Source organism: Anoplopoma fimbria, chromosome 3 (genome assembly GCF_027596085.1).
Source record: "Anoplopoma fimbria isolate UVic2021 breed Golden Eagle Sablefish chromosome 3, Afim_UVic_2022, whole genome shotgun sequence".
Taxonomy (NCBI): Eukaryota; Metazoa; Chordata; class Actinopteri; order Perciformes; family Anoplopomatidae; genus Anoplopoma; species Anoplopoma fimbria.
Window position 1 is genome coordinate 14,646,734 of NC_072451.1, and position 16,023 is coordinate 14,662,756.

Sequence of the window (16,023 nt, forward strand, 5' to 3'; positions counted from 1 at the left end):
TCAAATGTAAGGATGTTATCTGTTTTCTATCATTGTTTAATGGATTTGGACAAAAGAAGCAATACAGAAATACCACAGTGGTCTCTGGGGAATTGTAATGGATGTTTTAAGCTTAGTTATTTTATTACTTGTATTACAAGCCTCCATCATATTAGTGCCATCGGTGTATGAATGGGTGTGACTAATTAGATAGATCCTGATGGGCACCTTGCATGGTAGCCTCTGTCATCAGTGTATGAATGGGTGTGAATGGGTGAATGATTAGTAATGTAAAAGCGCTTTGAGTGGTCGGAAGACTAGAAAAACGCTATACAAGTACAGTCCATTTACCATTTAGTTGTCGGCAAAATGACTGATATTTTATATTAAAGAAAGCAATATTTCACATTTTTCTTATCGCATGAACACACTATGTTCTGGCATATTGCACAGGATACCTGACTGGCATCCCATAGAGGAGAGAGGAAGCTGACAGCATTAATAGAGACATGTGTATTTACATTGAAGTGTCTGTAGGGCTCATTTGAAATGAAAGCATCATATCTCAGATGAGCCTCCCACACAGCGCCCCCTCTCTCCATTAAGTCTACGTTACATGTGAGCTAGGAGGCCCCCATCCTTTCTCCTGAGACGTGACCGACGCGTTATGTATTGTAATAAGCCCTACAGGTAATGAGTGGGTGGCAGCATCCCTCCAACCACCCCACGTGCACCTGCATTCTCATAAGAATGTGATTATTGGAGACGACAGGGAATGTTTCAAATTGAAATCACCTAAATTGCACTAAAGGGAACTGTTAGCCAGCTGAACTCAGAATGAAGAGGCAGCGCCTCATTGATCCTTCTGTACATGCACAATGCTCCACATGGGGAAAAAAAAAAAAAAAAACCTTTGCTGAACCGCAGTTGTCAAAACACCTCAACGCTGGTCAAAACATTCACGCTGCAAATCACGCCCGTCTCCGCCGCGACAAACATTTGCGTCACGCTCCAACCGAGTACGGACGCTTCATTGTGTTTGCTGTAAACAGATGGAAACGTTGATAGGAGGAGGCTGGTTCACAGTGAATCAAGCAGGAAATTCTTTTGTCAGAAACCCATCAAACCACTCTCATCTGATGGGAGTCAAATAAATAGAAAAGGGTGAGATGAATATAGATCACCTGTTTAAAAAACCCCAGCTGAAAAGGCGGCTGAGAGATGAATCACGTGGAATGGTACAGGCTTACACAGTGTCTTTGTGTGCATCCAGGTAATTCCAGGTTAATGGGCTTAGGCAACATGTTGTTAGCTATGCTATGACTCACAGGAGAAACAAAACTCAATCTGTTCTTCTTCTCCTGCCCTTATTCCTTTTACCTTAGTTAACCCACACATTTCTACCCGTGCTGCCTCACCCCTCCCTCTCCGTCATCTCTCCCTCACCTTGTTGAGCGTGATGACCGCCTCTTGGTTCACTCCGGTGATGTTGAACGTCTCCCCGGTCTCCCCCTCCAGGATGGTGTACTCCAGCTTGGCGTTCTCTCCGAGGTCGGCGTCGGCGGCCGAGATGCGCCCTATCTCTGCCCCGGGGATGGCCAGCTCGGACACGGAGAAGGACCACATACCTGGGAGGGACACATGGCAGGCATGAGCGCTGAAACACCTCATTGAAACATTATACAGTACATTTTTGTCTTTTGAATCGTTTTTTTTAAAAATTGCTGTTCCCCACATAGCGCTAAGCCAATGATTGCAATATTCCATTCAGATAAGGCAGCATTTAATTTAGGATGAAGGAGAGAGATAAAAGAGGAGGGAGGCAGAGTAGGAGTTTGGCATTGAGGCTTTATTAAAAGCCAAGTAAAATATGGCTGTAAAAAATAACTAAATTAAAAGAAGCTAGGATTTAAAAAAAACAGCAGGAACAGAGATAAAGAATAAAAAAGCAAAGATTACAGGTAAGAAAAGCTGCTTTGTCTCCCTCCAAACATTTTAAGTTGATGACATGAGCTAACAATTCATCGCCAACACCGTCCGTTCCTTCCTTCTGCAAACAAGAATTAAATCAAGATAAGAGGCTCTTTCATGTGTGCTGCCATCATGTTTAAACATGCTGGTTTTACTTTTACAGCTGGGCCCATTAAAGCAGCACATTATTACAGTCCTTCTGCTGGCTTTGCAGTTTACACACACGCAGTGCATTTCTCTTACCGTTCACCCGATGCACCTATCTGATGAAAATATGGAGTGCATCTGTGAACTCGCCTTACTGCATAAAAAGCACACATGCACACATAAATTCATATATCTGCCTACCACTTTATTACACACACACACACACGAATAAGTGTGGTAGGAAATCGAGTGAGGGAAAAGGTAAGATATCACTATTTGGCTCAAACGCACGGAACAGACAGGCTCATTCAAACAGAGCTGTTATCTGCTCCGCTAAAGCTGAGGGAATCAGATAGACCTGTAAGTGTGTGTGAGAACAACATCGCACAAACACATCAGGTTGACAGAATAAAAGATAGCCAGCGTCGTCGACAAGACGCTATCTGGGCCAACGCGCAGTCAGATGAGTTCTGTAAATGTGACAACATCACAGCGAGACAAACAGCGAGGTTATTTCACTTTGAGGATGGGGAGATCAAGAGTGGCGTCGGCGGGCAAAGCTATCAGCTGGGGTGTTTGATTGTTGTCTTTCCTTAAAGTCACGATTCTTTTCTTTTTTTTTTAAAGCACACAAAGGGGGTTTCTCGATTCCAACAAGTCGTCCAACCTGAACGACAAAACTGGTTATTTGTCATACCCTTCAAAAACACACAGGACCATCACAGATTTCAGATCCGTCATGTGTTCCGTTATGTTTTGGTAAAAGCTACAGTGGGTAATTTAAGTTTTACATTTTTGGTTATATTTGTTGAAATTATTTTTAAACCGGACAGCAATATATACATCAAATGCTGTGACAATGCTCTGTGGATGTAGCAGGACAGTAGTAAAGCCTTAATTTAATGACTTGGCGACTTTGTCCTCAGATGAAGCGACTTTTGGAGCTAACACTGCTGGCTTCTTTCATTGGAAAAGAATTGGCAATGTTGGGTTTGGTTTTTCCGGTTGGATGTTTTCAAAATCTAGCATTACTTTTCTACCTAGGTTTTAAGCAGTTAAAACCAGAGCAGCAAGGATTTTAGAAAAACTAAGGTTGTGTCCCCAAACGATGCTACTCCAAACCTCCAGACACAAAAAAGAAGTTCTTAACTATCTGGATTCTTATGCTTTATTCATTCAATTCATATATTTGCTGGTATGATTTTTTTTAATTGCTGTCACAAAGATGTCTTGAATCAGAAAAACAAAACACCATGTTCAAGTTTAACTTGTAGAGCATAAACTGCCCTTTGGATGCTAGAATTCTCAGAAAACAATACATAGGATGGGACCTCAACGTTCTTTGTGGTAGCCCTACTCGATTAAGGTCGGAGTACAATCATTGTCTCGGTTAAAAAGGTGCAACCAGCGTGTTCCAAACCTGTTCCCAAAATGCTTGTCTACATCTCATGGAACAGATTGCCCTCCATACAGCAGTCAACGTTAAGTGTTGTGTTTTACTCACATTTTTAAACACCTCCAGTTATTGACTCTGCTGTCTGAACAGAACACAGATGTCACAGTCACGCCTGTTCACTCTTCCTGCACTCTGTCTATTTCTCTCAGCTCTCTCACCACACTCTCCCTCACTCACCTAATCAGCCTCATGCAGTGCACCTGTCTGCCACACCCACCTCGTCAGCACAATCACTCTCACCTGCTCACTCTGCTGCACTACTCAACTCAGTATAAATACCCCAGTCTCACACACACTCACTGCCAGATCGTTCTCCGCGTTATGCCAGACCTTCCAGCGTTATTCCCCGGACTGATTTCCCGTTGCCGACACCGCTTGTTTGGACTTCTCCGCCTTGCCTCTGCCCCGGTAACTGACTCAGCCTTCCGTCCCCGACCACGGTATTCCTACCTTGCCTCTGGCCGTTTCTCAATATGTGACCTTCTCTGTACTTGTGAACTTGTGAAACGTCATCTAGCGCGGCCCAAGTACTGTTCCAATACACAAGTTCGCATTCAGCCAAGTACGGTCCAGATACCCGGAAGTGTCCTTGCTCCGCCCATTATATCGGGGATGCATCGGAGTAGACTTGTGTGGACTTTGGACAGCCAAGTATCCCAGAATGCATTTCACCAGCAAACAAGAGACGACAGTGGCGGAGACGGCTCACAACTGTCAGTTATCATTGTCTAAATACTGCTGTTGTTGTGTAACGGAATTTAGTTTTAACATTTTTTTAAGCGAGAATGTAGTTGTTAAGACTTAAAATATGCGGTCAATTTATCAAGATAGAGCCTGTTTGAAAAAAGCGCCGACGTTTGTCGGAGATATGAGAGGACCAGAGAGGAGACCGGGCGGTGGTGCTCATGTAGCCCACTGACAGCAGCCTGATCTCGGCATGGCCTCTCCAGATGTGCCGCTGGCTCCGGTGTCTCTGTGGTTGTGGTTGCAGATGTAACACAAAATATATACATATTAATATTTTCTAAACGAAAAAAGGCAGGGTTGTGTTTTATATCATATTTCGTTTTATTGTCAATATATATGACTGAAGATAACCGGAGTAGGCGGGACCGACGAGCTGAGTTGGTGACGTCGTGACGTTGGTGACGTCATCAAGTTCGCTGCTGTTCCAATTGCAAAATGACCGTACTGCGTCCTCCCGTCCTCGGGAGTTTGTACTCCCGAGTCGAACTATCCAAGTATGAACTTGCAAGTTTGCAAGTCCATACTTGACCATACTTGGTATTGAGAAACGGCCTCTGCCCCGGTTAACCGACTCAGCCTTCTGTCCCCGACCACGAGATTAGCCTTTGCTCCTTTTGGTTTTTGTCTGCCTGCTCTGCTGACGGATCAGCGCTCTCTAGAGTGGAATATACCCCGTGAGTTATCTCCTGCCTGTCTACCTGCTGTTTGTTCCGCTTTGAATAAAGCTCCTGAACATTACCCTGTCTCCTGGTCGTACTGCACTTGGGCCCACACACCACCCGTTACAACAGACTCTTGTTTTTTCCTCAGAAATCGAACAACACTGTCGAGACAAAGTGTCCGCCTCGCGATACGGACATCCATCTGTGAGATAAGTACTAAATACTGAACAGGATCAGGAGAAGTTGCTGTTTTGTTTTTTTTGTTTTTTTTTATGACATGCCACAGATGGAACACTATGGGATAACGATCAATAGACATGACGGAGGGAGAACATCATCAAGTCTGTCGTTTCCTCAGCTGACGAACAGTTATCGTATTGAGAATCAGCATGTTATTGCTGTGCCAATAAGAGTCAGTGTATTTGTATGGACAGCTCTCTAAACAGCCAGGATGGATTTGCTTGGATTAGAACAAATTCCCTCTTGATCCAGATGAAACCACAGTGAATCTAATAGTTTCTCCATTCTTCAATAAGCTGCCCTTTTATAACAATGCTGTTTTCCCAGCTCTGTGTTTACCTGATTGGCTTCTAATAATTGCTGTCCTGAGAGAAATTCTCCTCTGAAAAACACAACACAAATCAAATGTATTATTCGTTCATTAGTGTGTTTCCTTCTCTGGCTGCTGCTGCAATGTTGCTTTTTTTTTTTTTTTTTCCTCTCCACGGAGATTGCATAACAGCACAAATGACACAACAATTCACCACTAGCACTGGAATGTGATTTATTTTTCATAGTTAAATATGCTGAAGTAGTGATCTGCTGGCTGGCGCTGCAGTACTTCCTCTGCACACATTACAGGCAGCGAGAGCGACAGCAGCAGAACGCTCACTGCTGGCCCTGCTGCTCTAAAGGGCCATGAATTGGCACCATTACCATATGCTGCTCTCCAGTCTGCTCTTTACCCACTTTCTTTTTTTTTTTTTTTACCACTTTACTTCATTTACCTCCTGGTGAACTAACTGCTTCCTCCTCCTCCCCGCTTCTGCAATTTACTCAAGGTGTTACACTAGATGCTCTTGAGTGTTTCCCACTGATTAATGTGTAATGTACAGGATGTAATGGCTATTTCCACTGCACTTACCACAACTTATAGACTCAAAGCTACATTTTTGAAAGGGAAAGTTGAGGAACAAGTACTTTACGGTAAGTTAAAAGTAGTACGTGAGCAGCCCTAAAGAGTGAGACACAAAATAAACTCCTGCAGTGCTGCTTTTCATAAAAAAGGATTGCACGCCAAATGTCCCTTGATTCATATTCTTTCAGTATTTTGAATACTTTCATACACTTCATTGTTTCTTTTGTTTCCCAGTCACCAAAGCTGTCAATTTCCCTACGTGCTAGTAAAATTACACTGTATAAAGGATGTGGACATAACTCTGGCTGTTTTCAATAAAAGGAAATCTGTGCTGCATCACACTACGATATTCTAGACAACAATGTGGTTTCAACAGTTTGTGTTGCAGGGATGATGTATTTTTGTAGGGCCAACCAGAAAGTTGGCATTACATTGGTTCCTTCAACAAAAAGCCGATGGGATTTTTTTTCATTAGGTTTTGGATTGGCAAACAAACTTTTAGTTTATATTGACATGTTTTGTTCAGCAAGATAATCTTCACAAATGACCACTTTATGATTTTTCAAGTGTGAATGCAATCGGCAGAGGTAAAAAAATGTCAGGTAAAAAGGAACTAGACCGTGGCCATATGACTTCACGTCCAACCACGGAGATAAAGGCGCTTTAAAGGTTTAGTAGTCTCATTTAGCCACCTGATGGCAACCACCTTTATCCAAGAAGACATGTAAAATATTCAAAATTCTAAATATATACTGGCATGTTATATATCATTGAACAAAACTTTTAAATCCCTCAAGCGCAGACCTTATTTCAAGCATCAAACCAAAAACTTTGAGAAAACCATTGGCTTTGAGACGTGGGACATAGAAGTGCAAAAACGCTGACTCATTTCTGGGTTTGAGGACTCATTTCGTCAGCACTTAATGCCCCCATGCACAGAACCAATGCCATATAGAAACATGTTTCTGGGTTCGGTGTGGGAGAACCTCCACAGAGCTCTAACGTCATCCTCATACAACACTTGGATGAATCAGACCATCAGTGTCCCACCTCACTGATGTTCTTGTTGCTGAATGGGAGAAAAAAAAATAAACAGAGCCAAGTTCCAAAATCTGGGCGCCCAAATACTTTTATTTACTTGTTTTGGAAATAAAATGATCGGGCCCAAAATACTTAATATGACACGATAAAATATGAGAAAGCATGTGTCACACAACGAGTGTGCCAACGCCCACATGGCCTTGCAGGGACCGGGGGTGGGGTTCTGCCCACTGGAAAGGGGGGCTGCATTTGCCAATGACTCAACACTAACAGCCAGTGTTTGTGGCGTGACTACCGAGCCCACCATCTGGGACTGACTGACTGACGCAGCACCAGAAGGCCGGGACCAAGGCAACTCCAAACCCAAACCGGGATGTTGCTAATGGGACAGCGAATTAGGAAAGTTATTTACAAGTCAGAGACTGCGGTTTCTATTGATCTGTGCCATTGTGCGGTGAGACGTTGGCGACGCACGCCCACACACTCTTTCTCTCTCTCTCATACACACTTTTCACACACAGAGAGTGACAAAGGAGGGTGTGATGCCGGCAAAGTAGGGTAGACTCAGTCATTATCAGCTTTCTGCTCACACGGGAGAGCTGCTGGCAACACAAGTCGTACATCATTTCCACCTGTGATGGACTGGAGGGGGTGAAAAGAGGGAGCCAGCAGGGGAGGGAGAGAGGAGAGTAAAAAAAAAGGTGAGTGGCGGGGAGAGATTCCCAGCTCATTTTGCACATGATGAGGCTCAAAGAGGCAGCACAGGTTCCCTGATACAATCACACGCCGGATGAAAATAGAGAGCGCCTGGGATCTGTCCTCTGCCTTTTTTGTTCGCGCAGGTAAAGTCATTAGAGTGGGCTGAGAGGAAGCAGCATGGGCGCACCGCTTCAATGCACCGCGTCTCGCTAATGCAGGTGCCCCCCCGCTGAGGAGGCCTTAATTGTGCCACGGAGAGAAGAGCGAAATCCCCCCCCCACCCAGTGCTGCATTTGGCCTCTAGATCACAGACAAGAGGATGCTCTCCTCACGTCTCTCCCATTCATATCGTCCCGCTCTGATTCCCAGAGACGAACTAAGGGACAAATATTTGAACAATCAGTTGCCAGTTTATTTATTGTGTTGCAGGTGACGGGCTGAATAGTGCCACGCTGGCAGGGGGGATTAGTTGGAAACAAAATGAGATGACAGGTGGTGAGTGTTAATTAGGCAGTTTAAAAGAAAAAAAGAGCTTAAAATTGACAAACTGCTGGTCAGAGAGGGGAGGGGAGGGGGCCGGGGATGATCTAAAAGAAGAGGGGGAGACTGTGACGGATAAATGGGGAATGAAAGATGCAACACGAGAGGGACAGAGAAAAAAAAAAACAGCGGGGAACCACTTTTTTTGAAGACGAGTGTGGTCTCGGTAAAAGCACTGAGAGGAGATGAGAAGAGAGGGGCGGTGGTGAGAGGAGGGGGCGGGGGGAATAGAAAAAAATAAGAGCGTGTCACTCCGCCGCGTCTCATCTGAAGTGTTTCTGGCGGTGGTTGAAGGCGTAGGGATACGGGGGCTGGAGTCATTAAAAAAAAATGTCTAGCTGGCTAAAGTGCACGCAGTGGTTTTGAAAATAGCCTGAATAAAATCTGCATCCATTTAGGGGAGGGGGATGGGGGTGGGGGAGTCCATCACACAGGGCTTAAGGGAAAAAGGCCGGCGTCGGAAGGCATCATCACGAGTGTCGGAGACAGAGAGAGAGAGAGAGAGGTGGGAGCAGCATTTGCTGTACAGGCAGAATTTCTTCTTTTTTATCTTTCCTAAGCCACTACAGGGTTAAATCTGACCGCACGCAGTGAAAGTGAGAGTGAAAGCGACACCTTCTGTCACCGCGCTAATGGGGTTAATAATGAAACGTCGTGGACATTTTCCTTCACAGGCTCCGAGGCCAAGAGGTATAAAACACTGCATGTTGCTGTTTAACTTGTGCAGGGAGACAGGCCATTAGCCATTACTGGGCCTTGTTCTAATGCTCTATTTAGAGTAGGAGTGTGTGTGAGTGAGTGAGTGTGTGTGTGTGTGTGTGTGTGTGTGTGTGTGTGTGTGTGTGTGTGTGTGTGTGTGTGTGTGTGTGTGTGTGTGTGTGTGTGTGTGTGTGTGTGTGTGTGTGTGTGTGTGTCCATTAGTCCATTAGTAGGTGGATGTCTGAACTTGCACACTGGTGTGGGCGCAGCCAGGTGCCTGAGTGCAAACGCTGCTAAACGGCGTGGAGTCCACTCACCCCGCGTCAATCCTCTCCTACAATACTTATATAATGGAGCTTTGTGCAACGGTCACGTTCTCTAAGTTCAATTTGTATGAAATCCAGCAGGCAGGTTATGTAAAGGACGCCTGATCCAGCTCCTGCTCCGGCCTTTCTGCGATATCAAGTGGCTAAAAAGCTTTGCACTGACTGACAAAACGATAAAATGACAAAGTGGCAGGCTGGCTGGCTGAGTGACTGACTGATGTGACCACTTGAAGGGGGAAGAGAGAGTCTGCAGGCCGGCTCGAACCAGTTGGACTTTCCCTTCCACCTGCAAGGTATTGTGGGAGGGAAACAGAGGAATGAATGGAGAGAGCTCGAGGGGAGAAAAAAAACAACTGAAAAATGGACTGTGAGTGTGAAATAGAAACGGAGAAAAAGAGAGAGAGAGATGTGACTGAGAGCAATGTTTCCAGCAGTGATTTTACTGTCTATTGAAGCAGAAAGCGCTGAACTTTAGATGAAATATTAAAACAGAGAAGAAGAGAAACAGAGGGATGGAGAAAATAAAAGGATTAAAAGTAAAAAGAAAAAGCGTGCTGGTATTAGCCACTTCCGTTTTAATTAGTTTCCTCCTTTTCATTTAATTTCCTCCGTCCCTTCTTTTGGGCTCTGAAGATGTAAAACTCAATTAGAGAATAACAATTATTGGAAATTATTGCCTATTACCTAATTGTTTAACTTATCACCAGGATCATTATTACTCTTTGCAACCACAGCCGAGCGTTGGAGCCAGATGGAATTAGTCAACCCGCTTTAGGAAAATCAAACACCCAATTTTCCCTCCAGAATGTTCTGCTGCAGAGCGGGGAAAATACAGAGGTCAGGTTTAATTAACACAAGGTGTCGTCCCAGCCTGGAGGCGTGCTGCAGACTGGACATGAGAAGTTCTTCCTCTCGAGACAAAAAGCATCAATTTATGAGATTGTAAAGAAGGAGACGAACCAAAGAGAATTAAACCAGATATTGAATATTCCTGCAGGCTTGTTTGTGTGAAGTGATTAACAAAGATTGAATACATTATTTGAGGCCAGTGGGTTTGAGAAACGCAATATGTATATTTATGTTCTCATGTGTCTCAAAGGGCTCACGAAGAAATAACCGACTATAAGAATAATAAGTAAGACATGGCGGAAAAGAAGGCTTCTTGTACAGTAATGGTTCGGTGCTTATTACTGAGGGATCCCGGTTGCACACTTCCTAATGGACTCACTGAACTGACAAAGTACAGTGTGGGATACAAGCAGCAATTTTAACAGATTTTAACCTATGAATCAGGGAAAATACGCTAAATAATTAGCGTTACTACGGAAAGCAATTGATATACACATGGGCTTATACAGATCTATTATAAGAACAGCAGATGGATTTGTCAGTAGTTTAGCTTTTGAAACCATGCTATGATCACATATCTGCTATCATAATCAGAGCAGAAATCCTGCTGTTGGTTTGTTTGATTTCCTCCCACAAACAGACAACATCAGAGTTCACCCTTTTCAAGTAGTCTTGGTTAGGTTGATTGGTCAGCACCGAGGTTGGATTGACAGTTTAGAGCCAGGCCAAACGGACCACACTAATCAAGCAAGAGTTTGAGTTAACCTAGGACTAAGAACACTCCCACTTCATAGGACTTGATAGTTATTGCATGTAGCTTCCCACACTTTCTTCATCAAGAAGAACTAGTCTACTCTCTAAGGACCGAACTCCTGTTACCTGACGAGACAGATGGTTTGCTACACGGAACCATCTGAGAAGCCATTATTGGACAGAAGTTATGCTATTGCAGCATCTACGCTAACGTCTTTTGAGTAGCCGCCATTGTTGTTTAGAACAAACAGTTGCCTCTCTGAAGCCTGACAAGATGAATTCTTTGTGTGAGCTCGTGACATTGCGACGGTCCTGCATTCTGTGTAAGGTAAGACTTTCTGAGCAGTACCACAGAATTGATGATGATGATGATATGTACTTTTGCTGACAATTGCAGTTTGACATTAAACAGGGGAGAAATTCAAAATGCGCCACGTATTTTGAGTTAAGGCTTGGATACTTAGAAACTAAGCTATCCAAGCTCCGTATCCATGATCTACACCTGCCTATCCTTTTTAGGGTTGTAGATTTCTGCAGCCAACATTGGATGAAGCCACAGGGCTAAACAGTCACAAAAACTGAACTCCACATAAAAACACCCCAGAAGGCCTGCAGGTTCAGACCTAGTATGCTCTTTCTGTGAGGCAATGGTTCTGACCACTGCACCACCACGGTGAATGCAAAAACATGACTCAAAAATGCAGAAATAGCTCAAATAAAAAAGTGACCTTTACCAATAAGGCATTTCACACTGCAAGTAAACACTGCAGACACACTTAAGGGGCTCAGACAATAAATGTATAGACAGCACAGTACAAGCTTAGTTTTACAGTGCCTTAATTCGAGCCACGTCTCGGCTGCATTGTGTAATATTCAGCAATTACACCGATGCCCTACACCTCTTGTTACGTGCCCTCACAGGTGATCCCCATAAATCATTTTTTTCTGTAATGCCACAAGCTGTTGAGAAATACATCTCTGAAATATAACGCTGCTTGTTTTTCCACAACTTCACACTGAGTGGTTGAGATAAATGAAAGAATCATTATCTGAGACGCTGCAGCGATCAGTTTGATTTTTTTTTTTCCTGCAGAAATTGATGGTTCTCTTGAGTGTTTCAAAGGTAGTTTTCTTCTCGCCATCGCTTGAAAAAATTATTATTTGCAACAACAGCATTTCTTTATAATCTCACTGCCATCTGTTAATATCCATCCTCCCGAGGAATCTTCCTGGATGTGTCTGGCAAAAGACCTAACATTTTCTAAGTTGTGGAAATACTTTTACTTCTTCCTAAATGCGGAACTCAGAGAAGTTTTGGCCAGTAAAGACTTAGAGACACTTGAAAACGGGGCCAGATCCATAACGTGTCAGAGAAAGAGAGGAGAGAGTCTGTACAGAGGATAAAATGTCTGAGTTAAGAAGCATGATTGAGATAAAATTTATCTGATCTTGATGAAATAGTAGCTGCAATGCATTGCGGTTAGAGTGATAGGTTTTCAGATAAGTAAAATAGAACAAGAAGATAAGTGCTTGTCGCACTACCCAAGTCATTTTTATTGCAATTATCATCATTTCATACGTCATAACACCAGATAATGTTCGCAGATGTTGATAACACCATGAATATAAATGCACAGATTGTGGGGGTAATTTGCATTGATATAGATAAATAGATTTCAAGCGGTTTATGTGGAACAGATTACGTTTGGAAACTAGCCTTCCCCTCTCCGCCGTTTTAGCGTGTTTTTATGCAAAGCAGCGTGCTCCGCATTCATGCTCTGTGACAAAAAAAACGAGCCTGGTGAGAATTGAACCCGTAATTGCAAGTGCAGCAGTTACAACAACAAGTTGAACCGCACGGGAGCCTCGGTACAGCTCGGGAAAAACAATGTCAGTGCAGGTGCACGGCTCTGTACAATGTCAGGGAAGAGAAAAACACTACTTACAGAGAGAAACTTAGACGGATATTTTTATATGAAGCCAGACTGTGGATGTTCACTCTTTCTCTGCAAGTCGGCGCGACAATGAACAGTTTGGAGCCGAGATAACAGTTTGTTTACTCCTTTGAGCCACTATAGGAGGTTACATTCAGGACGGGCCTTCTATATCCTCTCTTTCTTAACCATCAGCCGTCCTTCTGTTGCAGCTCTCGTTCCAGATCCTGAAAGTTGAGCGTTTACAACAAGCCACTTGTGCTTATTTGTAACCTATTTACACAGCTGGAAGCCACAGCTTCCCACAAGTCCCAGCGGGGGCCATCTTGGCATCAAGTCTGTCTCTCTGCATCCCCCCCAAAAGTTTACTTTATACCAGTTTGGCTCACGGGATGATCATCTGTTCACCCAATATGTTGAGGTTTATTTATGAATTATAGGAAGAAGAAACGTTGGGGTGGGGAGTGTCGATCGGTCCGGCCTTACCAGCCTTTATGTATGAGGGATGAGAGCTCAGGGGTGAGGTGATACATTTTGCATCCCCGTGGCGGAGTAGTTTACCAACTGCCGTTTTTCCAACAGAGACCGTGTAGTGGATGGAGCAACTAAGCATATCTCGGGGAAGGGGGGGTGACGTGCTGGCTCGTTGCCTGTCATGTTTTGACTGAGCCCCGGGGAGAATGAGAGGGTCAGGAATGCGGAGAGGGCAGGAGGGGGTGGCAGAGACCTCAGGGAGCGTGTTCAGTTGACTGCTCAGGGATCCTCAGAGGGTTAGGTGGGGATTGTACATGTTCGCCCGAGTGGACATCGGTGTCGTTTCTCGGTGGCAAGGGGGATGACGGCTTTTAAGAGACTCTCAGAGAGTGTTCTTTTCTGTCCAACTTCTTACCGAGGATCCAATTCGATGGGCTCGTGTGTGAAGCAGGATTTGCACTTGTGTGTATAGGCAGAATAAAGGGAAAGAAAACAAAAACACCCAAACACACACACATCGATGTGAGACAGCTAGCAACGGCCCGCCACGCCCCGCTGAGGACGTACCTCTCACAGTCCAGCGACTCCATTCATCAAGCTAGACAGAGAGAAAACGAGAGAGCGCAGAGGAGAGAAAGAGAGAGAGAGAGGAGGGGGAGAGAGGAGAAGTAAACAGAGGCTGAGAGGTGAAAGGTAAAGTCGCGAGACAACAAGAGAAGGATTGAGTGCTCGGGGACGACAGCAGGTAAAGGCAGATATGCGCGGAACAGACGGGGGAGAGTGGAAGGGGTGGGGGGGCGACGGAGGGGAGGGGAGCAGGGAGAGGTTTCCGACGCTGCTGGGGAAGGTTCCCATTAACATGGAAATCACTTCCTCTACCCCGGCTCGCCATGGCTCACTGATGGCTCGGCAGAAAGAGAATGGCTTTAGCTGCTATTATTCTGCGTGAGGGGGCACACTGCCAGGTCAGATGAGAAAGTAGTTCCAAAAAAATAAAAAATAAAATTGTCAAGACAGTCTCTTTGCGCCCTGTCTCCCTAGTTCTCTGCGAGAAAAGGAGCCGGGCATTGCCGCAGGAAGTGTGATGGATTCACCTAATTTCCACAGTAGCCGGAGCTTATACAGTCGGGAAGAGGAAAAGAAACAGGGGCAGGAATAGCCCTCTATTTCAGCGTGGGAGTTTAATGAAGTTTTAAATTTCCCTGTTTTTCCCTCTGCGATGGCAGGTAAAGCTGCGAGAATGGGAAATTCTCAGAGTGTGGAGAATTTAAGACCCTTTTGGGTTTCCGTAAAGCTGGATTGCCTTCGCGTAGGTCTATTGGAAACCTTGTGTTGTATGAGGGCGATTACTGCACGATGAATCTCTCCTCAGGCTCTTTCTCGGATGCACGGGATTGTGGGAGAAAAGCCCATCGGGAGCTCTGCACGGTTCCTGCTCGGCTTGCATGCCAGTGCAAACCCTCATTTGTTTGCTTGTGCACATGTGCAAAAGTTAAGAGGGGAAAGGGGAAAAAAAGAAAGCTGAAGGACCGTGCTACTTCAACATCAGTGGACACACACAACATACAATAGAGTTGGTGGGCTGCAGCAGCATTCATACCCAGGCAGGGGGAATCTATCCAAGCAGAGCTCTGCACTGTGCCACCGATGGCTCCAAGGCAAAAAGAAGGCACTTCAATGGCAGGCCTAATTGTGCGTAGTGATGTAAAGGAGCCATCTCAGGGAGTACTTTTTTATGCCTCAGCGCTACAGAATCGCCTTGAGATACCTGCATGTAAAGATTTTGCATATGTACTGAATGCGAAGACCGCATGTGTCCAAGGACGTCTTTACACACACAGAATCAGCCGCATTTGTAATAATAAATCACACACAGTTACTCCGTTCCCTTTCATGTGGAGCGTACATGTTCGTGCATTATGTAAACAGAAACGTCTGCCTGCGTCACAGCCTACAAGTGCACCACAAGAAAAAAACAAAAAAAACCCTGCCTCACTCCATCTCCCAGCATCCCTATCAGCTCCACGCAAGATAAAGTGATTTTTTTTTTGCTGGCCTTATTACCACTGTCGCCACGAAGCCATTAGCTTTGCTCCTCTCCTTTCTATGTTTTTCCGGTTTCCCTCCTCCTCCCCACCTCATCCCCGTCCCTCCGTGCTGCCGTCTCCCTTCTCCCTCCTTCACGCATTGGTGAGCTTGCCCCCGGGACTCTGCTTTCATGCATTTTAAAGAGTCGACGTCTTTATCGTGCCAGCACCGAACAATGCGGAGACGTGGGTGGCGATCATTGGCCGGGACGACGAGGAACGTGGGCGGTTTTCGACTTGGGCCGGATTTGGCCTGCATGCAGACGTCCCCTTAACTCCGATGAGCCCATTACTAGTCTGCAAATGCACATTAGTCATGCCGTTTAACTAAATTCATTATCGATGCCTTATTGAGGAGGACACAAGTTATTTTCAATAGGCATTAGATGATATTGAATGTGATGCGACTGCTAAATAGGATGTGAGAGAGAATGATGACCGGTGGACATTTTATTCCACTTCCATTCTCTGTGTTCCCTAAGTGTGCCAATGCAACATAGAAAGAACTATGAAAAAAACTG

General features: G+C 44.8%; 1 protein-coding gene across 1 annotated transcript in view; it reads right to left on the reverse strand.

Moving 5' to 3' along the window:
- Window positions 1-16,023, reverse strand: part of LOC129088820 (cadherin-2) — an 84,781-nt gene that overhangs the window by 28,916 nt on the left and 39,842 nt on the right. Inside the window, exon 5 of the mRNA XM_054596053.1 lies at window positions 1,426-1,607. Within this exon, the coding sequence (XP_054452028.1) occupies window positions 1,426-1,607 (182 nt within the window). The remainder of the gene's footprint in view (window positions 1-1,425; window positions 1,608-16,023) is intronic.